Source organism: Dendrobates tinctorius, unplaced genomic scaffold (assembly GCF_039654945.1).
Source record: "Dendrobates tinctorius isolate UK_male_01 unplaced genomic scaffold, ASM3965494v1 ptg000023l, whole genome shotgun sequence".
Taxonomy (NCBI): domain Eukaryota; kingdom Metazoa; phylum Chordata; class Amphibia; order Anura; family Dendrobatidae; genus Dendrobates; species Dendrobates tinctorius.
In genome coordinates this window covers 7318481-7335660 of record NW_027361691.1, presented here as the reverse complement: position 1 = coordinate 7335660, position 17180 = coordinate 7318481, and the positions used below count along the sequence as shown (strand labels likewise).

General features: G+C 45.3%; 1 protein-coding gene across 13 annotated transcripts in view; it reads left to right on the top strand.

The window, feature by feature from the left end:
- SYTL2 (synaptotagmin like 2) overlaps positions 1-17180 on the top strand; it is a 135203-nt gene that overhangs the window by 61411 nt on the left and 56612 nt on the right. For all 13 annotated transcript variants that reach the window (XM_073569208.1, XM_073569210.1, XM_073569211.1 and 10 more), the window contains exon 3: positions 16674-16828. In XM_073569208.1, coding sequence (XP_073425309.1) covers positions 16674-16828 — 155 coding nt within the window. The remainder of the gene's footprint in view (positions 1-16673; positions 16829-17180) is intronic.

The window sequence follows — 17180 nt, the reverse complement described above, 5'->3', positions numbered from 1 at the left end:
CAAGTACTGGCCATACAGTGGGGTTGGAGGCCCACCGGGGAATTGCCCTGTTACCCTATGGGCCAGTCAGAGCCTGGGTGTGTCAGATAGGCGGGATGGACTGCTCACATTTCCCACCCGGGAACCTGGTGTGGCAGAAAAATAAAGACCAAGCGTCTCATGCAGTGTCTGACTAGGTGTGGAGGCATCCAGTCTGTTTGCTGAAGGACACTGACATGAGCAGGCGACCCGCACTACTAAATGGACTGTTTACTTTAATGTGTTTTGTTTTTTTGTTTTTTGTTTTTTTCTTTGTGCCTGAAAAAAACCTCTTTTGTGTGCTTAAGTGGAGTGGGTTATGAACTTCTTCTAATAAATCAGGCTGGTCATTTTAATGAAACCGCTCCCTGTGCCTACCTGAACAGCAGCTGAGTGAGTACAAAACTCTACAGTTCTGGCACCATATTTAACAGTGGAACCGCAGAAGGCCTATTATGATCTGGCCTTGCAGGATGCAAAAGAGTACGCCAAGTTCAAAACTGAAATGTTGACCTGCTTAGAAGTGACTGACTGTCGGGGTGCACCTCTGGGCCTGTTGCAGTGACAAACCTCCCCGGTCTCAAATGTTCGCCCTCCTACACCTGGTCCAAAAGTGATGGCAATCTGATTCTTCCTCCCCAGCACAGATATTGGAGACGGTCGTCATGGACAGGTTTATACACTCCCTATCGAGGCCAGTGGAATCCTGGGTTGCCCAGGGATATCCCTGTTATACCAATGATCTAGTGAGCCTGGTGGAAAGGTACCAGGCTGTGGAGAGTTCCTTGGGGAAGCAAGGAGTCTTAGTATCTCCATACTGGTGTTCCCAAAGCGGGCTGACACCCAAAAGAGGGGAACTAGAGCCACATTTGTGGGGCGTTCAGAGCCCAGGAGGTGTGAGTTGAGCAAATGACACTTCCAGTGAAGGAGGAACGCATATGTGATTTAAATAAAAGGCATAAGAAGTGGAATCCCTGTGAAAGGTTACCTGATGACAATACAGGCGACTCCCCACCCCAACGCGCCTTTCACTCCCAGAAGAAGCCAGCGGTGAAACGCACCACTATTGTTTTCAGGTAACCTTTCACACAGATTACACTTCTTATGCCTTTTATATCACATATGTGTTCCCCCTTCACTGGAAGAGTCATTTTCTCTCACAGCAATAGGGGAGTTTTTAGGGCTACTTTGCTGTTGCTGTCTTAGGTTGCTTTGTTGCAACAATGTTGGTAAACTGTAGATATACCTGATCTCTTATCAGTTATTGGAACGGTTTTTAGATTACTCAAAATGTCTGAGTGGCCTCTCTCACAGGGAGACACTTCTCTTTTATGGCAGTAAATTTGTTTTTTTTTTTTTCTATATATATATATATATATATATATATATATATATATATATATATATATATATATATATATATATATATATAATTTTTTTTTTTTTTTTTTTTTTTTTTTTTTTTTTTTTTTACTAATATATAAATTTTTTCTGTGGATGACTGTCTTCAGAGTTGTGGTTGTATTATGCAATACGGTACCTGTAGGCCATACTGCGAAACTACTCTGCCAAGTGTATAGCCCAGTAGTTGGTCCTTATATTTTCTAGAACAAGGTTTCCTAAGAAGATCCTAACGGACCCAGAGACCCAATTTATGTCAAAGGTGATGGAGTTGTGTGAATTGCACCACTCCGAACCTCAGTCTACCATCTACAGCAAGATGGCTTGGTGGAAAGGTTTAATAAAACCTTGAAGGCCATGTTGAAGAAGGTGGTAGAGATGGACGGCAGAGACTGGGACTGGCTACTGACATACCTTCTGTTCTCCATTGGAGAAGTCCCACAGGCCTCTACAGGATTCTCCTCTTTTGAACTGTTGTATGGTTGACACCCCTGGGACTCCTAGCAAAGATGACCTGAGAGGCGGAGTCTACACCCTACAGAAGTGTAATCAAACATGTGGCCCAGATGCAAGAGAGAATTTCCAAGGTGACGCCCATTGTGAAAGACCACTTCTTCAAAGCACAAGAGGCACAGTCAAGGGTGTACAATAGATTGATGAGTGAGACACTTCAACCCTGGGGATTGGGTACTGGTACCTACCAAATTCCAGGACAATTGGCAGGGCCTCTATGAAATAGTTGAAAAGGTTGGTGACATCCACTAATAAAGTCCACCAAGCAGGAAGAAGGAAGCCTTACCAGCTGTACCACGTCAACCTGATTAAGCCATGGCGAGATAGGAAGCCCTGTGTTTGGTGGCAAAGTCTGAAACAAACGTTTAAGAGGTCAAGGTGGCAGTTGCCAGGGGGCGTGGCTATGTAGCGGCAGAGAGGACGCACGTGGCAAGAGCTCCTAACATCCTGAAGATATCCGACCAGCGGACCCTTACCACCGTGACATATTTGCCGATTTTCGGACCCCTCTGGACTCTGGGGCGCTCCTGGACCCCCACGGGAGAGCGTGGCTGGACTCCTGTGTGCTTGCAGCTGTGAAGACTGGGGCGGCCGGCGGGGCCTGCTCTGGGCGGTGGCCATCTTGGAATCGCGCGCTCTGCCTGTGAGACGTGGCGCCGGGTTCCCATCGCTGTAGCGATGACAGACGGTGAGCAGATACCCTGAAGATCTGTGGGAGACAAGCGGTGTGTGCCCTGAAAGATTGGGCCCCGAGTTCCCCCTCTTTGCTAAGTCACCTGGCATGCCAGCGCCATTACTGTAGGGACTTGGATCCCTCTCTGGCTGCTGTCCCTGTGGGGTGCTGAGGGTCTTTCCCTGGGTTATAAGGGCCCTTGTCTGCTGCTCAGAGCTGGACCTTGCCTCCCTGTGTGACTCTGCAGATCTGTGCTGCTCCTGGGACCCTGCAGCCACTATCTGATAGTCTTACTACGTCTATAACTTTGACTCAGGGGACTCCAGAGTGCACTGTCTCCAATATCTGGCTGTGCCCTGTTGCTATTGAAATGAGTCGTTCCAAGGGGTCGGGAGTGGCTGGAAAGCTGAAGGAATATGCCAGAATAGACTATACTGATGTCTCAAGATCTCTCAAAAATAATCCCTCACAGGCTCAGCGTAAGAACCGCCCCTCTGAGGGTGGGGAGGAGAGTGAGCAAGAGGAATTAACTCTTAGGCTGGAGTCACACATAGTGACTCACCAGCGATCCTGACAACGATATCAATGTGTCAGGATCGCTGGTGAATCGCTATGTGATCGTTGGTGAGCTGTCAGACAGCTTCACCAGCGATCAGCACCAGCGACGCCGAGCACGTTAGTAACCAGCGCGCTGATGCAGGGAGCTGGTAACTAACGTACACATCAGGTATCCAAGGGACGTGTGTCCCTAGATACCCGATGTGTACATTAGTTACCAGCTCCCTGCATCAGCGTGCTGGTAACTAACGTACACATTGGGTATCGCTGGTCTCCCGCCTGTCACACTCAGCGATGCGTGGTGGCCAGCGGGAGACCAGCGACCAAAAAGAAGTCCTGGCCTTTCCTGCAGCGATCAGCGATACGGCAGGGGGGGCCGGTCGCTGATCACTGTCACACACAGCGATCTCGCTGGTGAGATCGCTGTTGTCACAAAAATTGTGACTCAGCAGTGATTTCTCTAGCGAGATCGCTATGTGTGACGGGGCCTTTAAACAGGCGTCTGAACAGCTGATGCAGGCCATCTCCTTAACCAGGACATCTCTGACTGGAAAGATAGAGGACGTGTACACCGAGGTGGGATGCCTCCGACAAGATATGCAAGCCATAAAGGGCCGCATTACGGAGGTGGAGACAAGGGTATCCCAGGTAGAAGACACCATCACACCTATGGAAGCCAAACTAACGAAAGTGGCAGGCTCTATGAACGCGTGGAGGCAAAAAGCAGATGACCTGGAGAACAGAATGCGTCAGAATAATATCCGAATTATTGGACTGCCGGAATGCTCGGAAGGACAACATCTGGAGCAATTCCTAGAAGATTGGCTTAAAACTACTCTGGGAGACTAATTCTCCCCAATATTTGTGGTGGAGAGGGCTCACAGGGTCCCTACTAGGCCTCTTCCTCCTGGAGCCCCACCTAGACCTTTTCTGGCGCGTCTCCTCAACTGCATAGATAAACGTGGCTTTGTGTCTGGCACGGCAAAAAAGTCCTATCAAGTTCAACAATGACACGATCACGATTTTCCCAGACTTCTCTATGGAACTTCAGAAACAATGGGCACAGTCTACGGAAGTCAAAAGGCGTCTACGGGAGAGGAATGTTATGTACTCGATGATTTGCCCGGCTCCGGGTGGTCCACGAGGGTTCTACTTTATTTTTTACGGATCCAGCGGAGGTGGCTGAGTGGCTACGGTCCCAAAAAGGGTCTGCTGCAAAGGAATCCTAACGTATCTATTGCTAGTTGGTATTTTTCTATTAATCGGCTCATTGGAGCTTTACTCGAAAGCGTCCAAGTTACCAACAATACCGGACACTGGGCTCAGTAATAGTATCCCCTTGTTTGCTTCATGATGGGAGTACAGGAGACTGCTCCCATATTGTTTGTTTATTCACTTTGTTTTTTTTCCGTAGTGTTGTGTGGTTTTTTTATTTTTTGTAAAAATCGCAGCCGACAACAACTTCAGTCTCTAGGTGATGTCTCTAAATTTTGCCCAGGTAATGTTATGCACCATATTCAGTGGAGTAAAATATGGGGTCTGAGTTATGTATGACATGGAATGTGAGTGGTATAAAAACCCCTCGAAAAAAGATCAAAGTTTTCTCACAGATCAGACATTATCACCCCCACATTGTGGCCTTGGTGGAGACGCACCTGACCAGGGATACAGCACGGTGTATGCAGAAGCCTTAGGTACAATGGTCTGTCCATGCATTCCACCCCAGCTATTCGAGAGGGGTCTCACTGCTGGTACATAGAGACGTCAGATGGGAAGCCAGGGAGGCTCGGAGGGACCCTGAGGATCGCTTTGTTTTTGTCCATGCATTTATAAATACCAGGAAATATGTAGTCTTATGTTTTTATAATCAGACCTCCTGATAGAACGATTGATCAGTTGCATTGCTTCATTGCGTTCCACCCGGAACCTCAAGATATTAACTTATTTTGGAATGCCTTTAAGGCATATACCTGAGGGGCTGTTTGTTCTCCACGATCTCTTATATTAAGCAGGTAACCTCAAGAGAGGATGATGAGGTGGAGCAACGATTGAAAGACTCAGAGGCTACATATATATCTAACCAAACTAGCGGAAACAGGATTGAGTGGCTGGCTGCCCAGAGGTTATACATTCAGCATGTGGACACTAAATCTAAGCGTAAACTATTCTTGACTTAGGAAAGTCTGACTGACGGCTTCACTGTAATGACCCCTCCCAAAACCCACACTTACCCCTTCTTAAATAAGACACGACTGCGTGACATTGGATGTAAAAGGCCACAGCAGCCCCGTTTATTAACACCAAACAAGCAATAACATTTTATCCATAAACGTAGAAATATTCCATAAACATAACCACCAGCAAAAGGAGGGGGGGTAAATGAAGAGTCCATTGTACATGATTGCAACACCAGCTCCACCACGTGCCCTCAGCCGCACCACACCGGCTCGAGGACACCCAGCCGAGTGTTGCAAAACCCATTGTACATGATTGCAACATCAGCTCCACCACGTGCCCTCAGCCGCACCACACCGGCTCGAGGACACCCAGCCGAGTGTTGCCCAACCAATGTCCTGCTGGGACCCAGCCCAGCAGGGACCCACGTTAACATGCCCCACTGTGACCGAGCACAGCAGGGTCCCACGTTAACATGTCCCGCTGTGACCCAGCACAGCTGGGACCCACCTTAACCAAGTATACCATTGCACCACCAGGGGTAACCCGCTCCTGCACTGGGTTCACCCCCCCGCTCTTTGTGCAATCCACCGACTTCAAATACCCCCCTCCTTTCCGCCGACTGCTGCGACAACGTCAAACCTCTTCTTCTCTTCACCATGTCGATCTCCGAAGATCCTAAAATGAGGGCGGGACGATTCCGGACGTCTGCAAGGTAAGGAATGACCATCCCCCCACAGTTCTGCCCTATATATCCATCCCACTACTGACCACTCCCTGCCAACTCACATTGCACAATAAGCCCCATAGCTCCAACCCACACCTTCCCCACAAGCACAAAGCACTACTGACCACTCCCTGCCAACTCGCATTGCACCATAAGCCCCATAGCTCCAACCCACACCTTCCCCACAAACACAAAAGCACTACACCTTACCCTTCACTAACCCTCAGGCCTAGCATCCCTCCTTAGTCATGTGCGCCCTCCCTGTAGCCCCTTTGGGGCAGGCGTCCGGGCTTGCCTTTACCCGTCTTATTTCGAATTGGGGAACCAGACGGGCAAATTCTTGGCCTATCTGGTGCGCCAACATAGCACCTCTAATACAATATTACAGATTCGTAGGGCGGATGGTCTATTGGTGTCATCAACAGAGGAGATTCTTGGCTGTTTTCATGACTGCTATAGGTCACTATATGAATCTAAAAGTGACTTTGACAATTTGGGGTGTTTAGACCATTTGTCAGATGTGTCGTTCCCCACATTAGATCCTGAACAGCGTGCCCTTATGGACGCTGTGCTCACCGCAGAGGAGATAGAAAATGCTATGACAGACATGGCTTCTGGGAAGGCCCCTGGACCAGATGGGTTCCCTATTGAATTATATAGGAAATACCGGAATATATTGACGCCACTTTTGGTGAAGGTATTTTGGGGAATTTGGGAAGGGAAATCTATGCCTGAGTCCTTTTTGAGGCTAACATCATAGTGCTTAGGTAGGAGGGGAAGGACCCTTTGGAATGTGGATCCTATTGCCCTATTTCATTAGTAAATGTGGAATGTAAAATTTTCACCAAGATCAAAGCTGCTAGACTGAATTCAATTATATTGAACCTTATACATTCTGATCAAACGGGCTTTATGCCTGGTAAAAGTACTTCCATTAACATCAGACGAGTCTAGTCAATAGTCCAATATAGTTCCCTAATGCCAGACAACAAATGGGCATTGGCATCGTTAGATGCTGCCAAGGCTTTTGACTCTCTTGAATGGCCTTTCCTCTCCGCATGCTTGCAAAGGTATGGCTTTGGCAATAAATTTATAACATGGATCAAAATATTATATATGAAACCCAAGGCCTGTATTATAGTAAATAACTAAGTCTTTCTCATTACATAGGGAAACCAGTCAAGGCTGCCCTCTTTCCCCGGCCCTCTTCGCCCTTGCGATTGAGGCACTAGCAATACGTATAAGGTCCTCCCCTAACATCAAAGGTATAGCTATAGCAGGTCGGGTGAATACCATAGGCCTACATGCTGACGACATGGTGATATTCATGAATGAAGAGGAAGAAACTTTGCCACAGGTGATATCCCTTTATAAATAGATTCAGTAAATATCCAGGTTTACATATAAATTGGGAGAAGTCTGCCCTGTTGCCCCTTTCCCATGCTCTGATGCCCCAGCTGAAGGCTCTCTCCTCACTGTCTATTATATCTAGCTTTAAATATTTGGGCATCCACATCTCACAATAGTACACGCTTGATTTACAACTTAATGTCCACCCACTGGAGTAGGCTCCCATTGTCTGTGGCTGGACGCATTAACCTGATTAAAATGATATTGCTCCCTAAGTTTAGCTACTTCCTTCAGCACAGTGCTGTAATGGTGCCCAGGTCCTTTTTTGTAAATCTCAATTCCCTGGTCATGTCCTTTTTATATGGGGGAAAACTAGGCCCAAACTTAAATTGTCCACTTTACAAAGACCAAAAAAGGGAGGCGGGCGGTGTTACCAGATTTTTTTCCTATACTACTTAGCTGGGCAGGCTAAAGCTTTAAGTAAATGGATGCCGGGTAATTGCCTCCCCAATTCTGAAAATCACCTGCATCACGCTGCACAATCGGATTGCCCATTAGGCTTCCTTGAGTTAGAGAAAACTAATGTCCCACGTCTGCTGCCCCTGCTCCGGCTGGCACGATCAATATGGAGGCAAATCAAGAACGTAATTGGGTTTAAAGATTTTATAGCTGAAATGCCCCTGTGGAATAATGACTATTTTCTGGAATTGCTAAATCACCCATCCACCGTTTTTTGGATTCAGTATAACGTCTCTTCAATGGGAGACTTGTACGACCAAGGGATCTTAAAGTCTTTTGAACAATTACAGGTCACACATGATATTCCGAGATCTCAATTTTTTCGCTATTTACAGCTGAGATCGGCTCTTCAATCACATATGAGGGATAGGGGTGTGGGCCGTACTATTTCATCTGTACCTCTGATAGGAATCCTTAATTCGCAGGGTCCCCGAGGTTATATATATATATATATATATTATAATATCCGTCAGTAGGGGCAGAATCTGCCATAAGCTCTATTGAGAGGAGGTGGGAACGACTCATCCCTAATACGCAAAACACAAGCGAATGCATGTGTTTTTTTTTTTTTGTTTTTTTAACGCCATTGGACAGACCCAAAAATGCAATAAGTTGAGTCTGGCGCGTCAAGACGCGCACAACAACGCAGCCGAGCGCATGCAAATGCAAGATCATGCGCACGCCATGTTAAACATAGGTGCGCATGACGCATGCGTACGGATGCGCTGCACAAAAAAGCTAATGTAAAACCAGCCTTAGGCAGAGGTGAAATAAAGCCACAAAGTTAACGCAGTCCAAAGTTGGCCACAACCTCTATCAATGAAGCAGGTCAGAGCGTTCATAGGCATCGGGGGCTACTAATGTTTTATCCCTAACTTTGCCGTGACAAGGGCCCCTTTGATGGACCTCCTTTAAAGGGACAGTCTGCTATGGCAAAGTGGTTTCCAGAAACTGAGATGTGTTTTCCAGGAACTGAAGCTAGCTCTGGGCAAACAGCCAGTGTTGGTGGCACTGGATTTCTTTAAAGAATTTGTGGTCCAGATGGGTGTGTCAGATATCGAGCTGGGAGCTGTCTTATCACAAGAGCTGAACGGGGAAGAGCACCCCTTAAAGTGTCCAAGTCGGACACTGACATCCTGAGAGGAATTACTCCATAGTGGAGAAGGAATGTTTGGCCATCAAGTGGGCATTGGACACTCTTAAGATACTAACTCTTGGGCAGGAAATTCAGGCTAGTGTTTGACCATGCACCGCTGCTGTGAGCGAGCAAGAAGGTGAACAATGCCCGAGTGACAAGGTGGTTCCTAACACGTCAGGATTTTAGCTTCCATGTGGAGCATAGGCCCGGGTAACTGCATGGCAATGCCAACTGTCGAGTCTACTGTTTGGCAGAAGGTGTCAAGCCCCACAGCTTTGGGCAGATCGTGAGGGGATGGGGATATGTAAGATAGCTGCCGGACAGGTCATTGAAGGGAGATGTGTATCATACGCTCGGCGTGATGCTCCGCCCCCTGCCATGCCTCCTCTGGTCAGCTCCGCCTATGGGCGCATGATGATCCATGCGACCTGTGTACCCTATCTTTAGCATTAGGTACGCAGGCCGTGCACAGGTATGCTTTTGCCGGCGCATGCGTCCTCTTGATGCTGCGCCTGGCGCACCAAAACGCAGTACAGTGCGTTTGGCGCTGGTCGGCGCAGCGTCAAAAGGACGCATGCGCCGGCAAAAGCATACATGTGCACGGCCTGCGTACCTAATGCTTAAGATGGAGTGCGCAGGTCGCATGCAGCGTCATGTGCCCATAGGTTGAGTTGCGCGGCAGGGGGAAGAGCATCACGCTGAGCATGCGCTGCGCCTCCAAACACTAGTGTGAAACTAGCCTAACTGCTCACATGTCAGCATCCTGGATGCGTGGTTTGACAAATTAAAATGGAGATCAAGTGTCTCATTCATGTCTGTGACTGGAGATGTGGAGGACACTGAGCAGGAGAACATGCACTACTAAAAGGCCGAATGTGTGTATATGTATGGAGAAGTGCGGCCGGTTGGTAAGAGAGGCAAGGTAATCAAGACTGATGGCATGGAATTACCAGGGCACATAGCAGATGTACAGATATGCTACAAGTACCTCGGCATCCCACAGGGATATGGTAACCATGATGAGGAGGAAAGGAAAGCAGCAACATCCAAATACCATCAAAGGGTAAGACGGGTCATGAAGAGCCAGCTCAATGGGAAGAATAAAGTCCGTGCCATCAATACATATGCCCTGCCAGTTATCAGATACCCTGCTGGCATAGTGTGCTGGCCAAAAGAAGAGATGCAAGCTGCAGATGTGAAGACACAACAGCTCCCCACAATGCATGGAGGTCTCCACCCCAAGTCAAACACCCAACAGAAAGGAGGGTAGTCGAGGCTTTATAAGCATCAATGCCACCATTATGGATGAAACGAGAATCCAAGAATACATCAGAAAAATGGCACCAAAAATGAAATGCTGAGAGAGAGCCTAAGGCAGCAGCAACAACAGATCTGGAAGGAAGAATGGCAACATGAAGCGCCATGGCAAGACAAGCCGCTGCATGGGATGTACCATCGAAAGATAATGGAGGTGGCTGACATGGAGAAATCCTACCAATGGCTGGAGAAAGCTGGACTCTGAGACAGCACAGAGGCATTAATCATAGCGGCACAAGAGCAAACACTAAGTACCAGATCCATAGAAGCAGGAATCTACCACACAAGACAACCAATGTGCAGACTATGCCACAACAAAGTAGCAGGAATTGTATACAGGAACATGTGCACAGCGTATGGGCTAAGTCCCCCTAAGACCAGGGAGGAGACCCCAGAGAAAGTGGTGGAGAATGAAAGGGCTAAAATCCTGTGATGGATCCAGATGGGATAAGCAGGTGTTGGCTAACCAACCAGACATTGTGATAGTAGACAAGGATCAGAAGACAGCAATGATAATAGATGAGGCAGTGCCAAGTGACATTAACATCTGAAAAAGGTGAAGGCAGCAGTGATTCCAGTGGCAATAGGAGAACTTGGAGCAGTGACCCCCTAAGTTGGGGAAAATGGCTACAACAGCGCAATGCTGGGAACAACTAAGATCCTGCACAGAACCCTCAAGCTACCAGGCCTCTGGTAGAGGACCTAAGAGTGGGAAAAAAAAAAATTATTATATTTATATATTCATTCTTACTTGCCAGGATAATGAGGCTAAGGGGATTAATGGAAACCGCAAAGTAGACGAATTATAAAAAATTACAAAGGTTATTACATAGAATTTCATAATATATAATCATGCACAATGCGGTAAAGGAGAAGGATGGCTAAAAATATGTAGGGAGTGCTCCGCTCCAATTGAGGATAGTCAACACAGTATCTCCCTAAAACCTAAGCAAAACAAACCCTATAGCTGTGCTCCAATAAAAAAAAATTAATACCAAAACAGTGTGAGAATACATGGTTCATACATAAATTGCTCCAAATTGGAACAATTCAAAAATTACCTTAATGAAGGCAGCAACAAACTGCATGAGCAATAATGAATAAACCTTTACTAGTTAAACATCCATAGGCACAATAATGAATATGCACTTAAGACCTCATAGCCAAAAGAATAGTAATTGGCCCAAAGCATGCATAGAAAGAACTGTCAGAACCATACCTAGTGACCTGTTCAGGTCATCTGGCCAGGCAAAAGGGAGCACAGGAACCTCAACGTGCTTTTGTCAGGAGTCGTCAACTTATTCATTACTTTTGTTGGGAGACTACTTTTATAGGTGTGTGTATGTATGTATGTATGTGTGTGTGTGTATATATAATATATTTTCGCATGTATAGATACTGTACATACATATTGTAAATGTATTTGTGCACTATAAATGCATACAAGCCTGTTATCTCTTTAGCTCTAGGCTTCTGCAGTTAAGAAACCTTTGGTGATATCATGGTCCCATGACTGTGAAGTCACCAAAAGTCCTTTAAGAGGTTGGCCGGTGCTTAGTACTGCACATGGCGCCTCATATTCAAATCAATAGCAAGCTGATGTAGTGGCAGTCACAGGATACTGCAAAAGTAGACTGATTACTTCCTGCCGGTACCCGCTGACAGCTGATCGGCGGAAACGCCCAGTGTTGGACCCTGGCCGATCAGACATTGAAAACCTATCCTAAGAATAGGCCATCAATGTAAAAGTAGTGGACAACCTCTTTTAAGCAGTGTTAACCTCAGAATAGAAATGCTGGGGCCTTGTGTGATTGCTCATTCTCCCCCACCACCCCTCCTAATGCTGACGCTTACTATAATATTTTTGGAGTAGGGATTATATTCTAAGTCAACTCCAAAAGTCCTGTATAATCATGCTAGGGCTTATTTTCCAGGTATGTCTTATTTTCAGGGAAACACTGTAGCAAAGCTCAAATGCTGAGCCCTGTGCTGTGTAAGGGTGTGTGCACACGCTGCGGATTCTGCTGCAGATCCGCAGTGGTTTTGGTCCTGCGGGTCTGCTGCGGTGTACAGTACCATTTAAAATCAATGAAAAATGAAAACCGCTGTGCAGACTTGCTGCAGTTTCAAAACCGCAGCATGTCAATTCATTGTGCGGATTCCGCTGCGGTTTGGCATCTGCTCCATGGCAGGTGTCAAACCGCAGAAAAACTGCAGGTCTTTTGACCTGTGGATTTACCTGCGTTTTTTTGACAAATCCGCCCGGAAAAATCTGCAGGACAATCCGCAGCGTGTGCACACAGCCTTAACCCACCCGCAACACTCATTGACACACCTTCCTGTGTACAATGTATAGTGATCGAAAGCTTCTAAGTGGTGGCCTTGTGGTTGGTCCGGAAGGCATGAGACACCATGTCCTGTAGTGATCATCATCTGCTGATAAAATACTGTACTGAAACAAAAAACGCACAGCCTCATGACACTCGAATCCGGGTCTCTGCCCATATATCATGCAGCTCTGATTACATCGCATAAAACCTGTTGACAGATTCCCTTTCATGAAACTCGTGCATTTGACGCTGTTGAGCTGTGCATTTTTTTTTCCCCTTTGCTTATGGGCTTCTATGGGAAGTCTGAAAAATTTGCATTTAAAACCACTTTGCAAAATCTGCTAACAAAAAAATGCATCAAAACACTATAGCAGTCTGCTGAAAAAATTGCAGTCATGTGAAATCCCCCCCCCCCCCACTAATTAGAGCACTTTATCATGAATGTTGGTGCAAATACCTGCAGAAAGTGTTTTCACACATGAGAATGTGGAATTCATTATGGCAGTATACAAGAGCAAAAAGGTCTGGGCTGTTTGTAGGGTGGTAGCGGCACGGATGGTGACCGTATCGACCAGCAGGGGCACAGTCTTTCTTCCCTTCACTTTTTTTATTTTTTTTTTTTGTTTTTATATTTTACGTTTTTGTTTTTTTTTTTTTTTCTTCCTTTGATTTTTGAACTTTGTAGTTGTCAAAGAATAGGAAAGTCTTCATGGCATGCTGGCTGCATGAAACGTGAACTAGGCCTCTACTCCCACCTCTCCACCTCTTTATCATATCTTCTAGCTGCTGTCGTCAGGTGTCGTGCAGGTTGTGAGCAATTAGATTGTAAGCCTCGCAGCATGTGTCTTTAATGGAACGAGCCATTATTGTAATCACTTAATTCTCGCGGCTCCTTAAAGCTGCCAGCGCATTCCTCCGTATTACTTTTATCATGTGAGCTAAGAAGTCACTTGACGTGCAGATTGCCTCGGCTGATCCGCTCAAATCTTCTTATTGCCGGTATTTTGCTTCTGTTCTTAAACTTCCCAGATTGTGGGATGCACAGGTTCAGCATTGTGACACCGTGAAACGCTAAACCTGAGGGGAAAAGCTTATTGAGCCGTATGGATCACTGCATGGTTTAGGTATGTACGTAGTGTTCCGTAGGGTGGCTTCTGGGGAGGGCTTATTACGCCGTGACTATGGTTTGGGTCTGGGGTGTGTGTTCATACTGAAGGTGTGTGATCCTTTAGGACAACCTTCTTTTCTGATAACCTTGAAGCTGAGTTGATCTGTCATCACTTGGGTCGGTGGGGTGGAAGGGTTAGGGACTTTATTTTCCGCCTCATCTGCTGTTATTTTGTCAAAGTGGTAAATCAAGCAAATGTACCTGGTGGTTTTAAAGAGATTGGGGTTGCTCGATCTATAGTATTTTATTATGGCCAAGAAATCAGCGTTTCGTGCATCTCCTTATACTTGCAGATCATGAATACCTATTATATACCCATAGATATAAATTTTAATACCCGGTGTATTAAGACAATAATACATGGCTACTAATGATGCGCGAACGTGCTGGAATAAGGTATCACAGCATGCTCAGTGTCTCCGGCGTGCTCGAATATGTTCGAGTCTCCGCTGTTGCATGTCCCGTGGCTGTTCGGATCAGTGGGGCAACCCGATAAAGAATAGGAGGGTTGCAATGTAATACCCTTTTACAGATTACCTAGTTGAGATACATGGTTGTCCATCTATAATTAAGGCTGGGATTGTCCTGGTGGGGACAACCCAACTATAAATGAGATGGACGACAGTATTACATGTCCCTTTTGAGACTTATTCCTCTTAATCATATTGGAATTGTCCCACCAGGACAACCCAACCCTAGTCTATTGAGATGACCCACTAACACTCTCTATAGACTGTGTGCGGCGGTTGAAAAAGTACAAAAAAAAGTCTGCTCACCCATCAAGTGTTCCAGGACTCCAAGCACAAAACTGCAGTGCAGAAGGAGTAGGCAACTAATCCAATCGCTAATCCAGCTCAGCCAGTCTCATAAAAACTTTTACATTTTATTGAAAAACTTATTTTGAGATTAGTAATTCAATTAGTGTAAAAAAATCACAACCCCCATGTGGGAAGAATAGCCTGGGCAGATGCGTTTCGAACCTTGCAGTTCTTAGTCTTTGCAAGGGAATTATCGTGCCAACATAGCACACCCTCCTAGCTGACTTGTTAGCGTCCAGCTTCACTCCGCTACAGTTGTGGATAAGCGTATTGCAGTCTCTTCAGCCGTGCGGTACCCCCAAACTCCGCATCTCTGCTCTCTTGCCCAGCCACTTACTGCCAGCACTCAGTCCCACCCATTAGGTATGGCTTACTGAACCGTGCCCCCCAAAAATAGCCTCATACTTACAAGGCCAAGATGGCGGTATCCCCATGTATGCTGAGCCACAGAGTTAAACCGCAAAGGCCCTGGGCGGGAGAAATACTGTCAACACCAACAAAGCGCTTTCTATATAGCACCTCCACTAGAACTATCGATGGAGTCATTTTGACTCCTGGCAATTTTTATGTCTCGTCTGTGACTACGTTTTTCCGAATTTCGGCTTGAGACTCGGTGACGCTCATTTAGGATGCAAAAAAAAATATTTTGACTACTTTTTGAAAGAGTACCTTTTTTGCAAAATTTACCTTTCATTACCAAAGGGAGTCATTTTGACTCTCTACAGTAGGGAGTCAAAATGACTCCCTTTTGGTAATGAAAGGTAAATTTTACAAAAAGAGGTATTTTTTTTTTTTTTGCTAGTCTTTGTTGCTAAATGTTATTATATCTTTTAGTTTTCATTTACTTGTATGTTTAGAATAAATGTTGGCTTAGGCTTATAATTAGCATTTTTGCAAATATAGTTGACCTACACATCCGTCAGTGAACTCTCGAGTGGACTACATAATTTCTGTAGAATACGGCCTGCAGTTTTGCTAATTGCTAATATGGCTAGAAGTGCGCTAAAGCCTGACGATATTCTTGCTATTTTGCATTCTATAAAATTAAAGATACAACAATACCAAGAAACTCTAAAAAAAAATGAAAACAAGCCAGGAGTCAAAATGACTCCATGCGGTAGTTCTAGGAGGGGTGACCAGTCCGGTAGTCCTAGTGTTCAAGTGACTGTGCCCTATATATATTTTTTCCACTTCTTTTTTTTTTTTTTTTTTTTGGGTGGGGGTATACAACTCAGGACACCATTAAAAAAAATGAGGTTTAAAATGAGCATGAAACATCTGAGCATCACCTGCTATAACATTAGCTTTAGAGGATGCATAGATGCTATTACTACACCCGGATCTGCAGTAATTGAGGGTGACGGCTTTAATTGTCGCTTTAACCCTTGGAATGTGAGGATTCCTATTAGCCATTTACATGGCATTAATCAAGGATGTTGCCACCCTTTGGCCTTTACTTCACCTTTTTGAATCTTGTACCCAGAAAAGCTGCTCCACAAAACCTATATACTGTATATATGTTTATATTTGCTGATTGCCGCAAGGTAAGATTTCACTGCCTGGGGGTGGCGGAGCAAGTGTCAGGATTTTAAGCTGCGTATTCAGAGCGGTCTTTTGCTTTAGAATTAACCTGAAAATGTGGAACAACCAGAATCCATTTGAAAAAAAAAAAGATTTTTATTTAATTTTTTTTTTTGCATTTTTCTGAGTATGGACAAATGGAAAACTTGGTATCTTTATCAATGGGGCGTGTTTTCAGCGCTATCTGAAACTGGAGCAATCATGGAGGGGAATGGTAACACAATGTTATTAATAATGTTTATATGGAGGAGGAATAACAGGATGACAACATGCAAGTGTGCACATACTGTATTTCCAGGAGGGGTATGAGAGCGAAAATTAAAAATAGGTAGAATTCTTTTGCTGGTTTTATATCCTGTAATGAATCTGTCCCTGTTTGGTTTACAGTCATCTACAGGATGAAGTCAATGATGAGAATGAGTTAAAGTATAAAAGTGGCCAATGGTTTTATGAGGCCAAATCGAGAAGACACCGAGAGAAAATACATGGAGCTGACCTAGTCAGAGCCTCAATTAGGAAGCGGAAAAACCCAGCAACTATAGGTAAGTGACATGTAATGTATATTTCCGTATCGTGCAATTCTGCTTGACCGATGGCAATCTTTCAAGGTCACTCAGCTGTATAACTAATACAATCTCCATGCAAAAGCATATAACTACTATAATACTGCCCCTATGTACAAGAAAATAACTACTATAATACTGCCCCTATGTACAAGAAAATAACTACTATAATACTGCCCCCTATGTACAAGAAAATAACTACTATAATACTGCCCCCTATATATAAGAATATAACTACTATAATACTGTCCCCTATGTACAAGAATATAACTACTATAATACTGCTCCTATGTACAAGAATATAACTACTATAATACTGCCCCCTATGTAC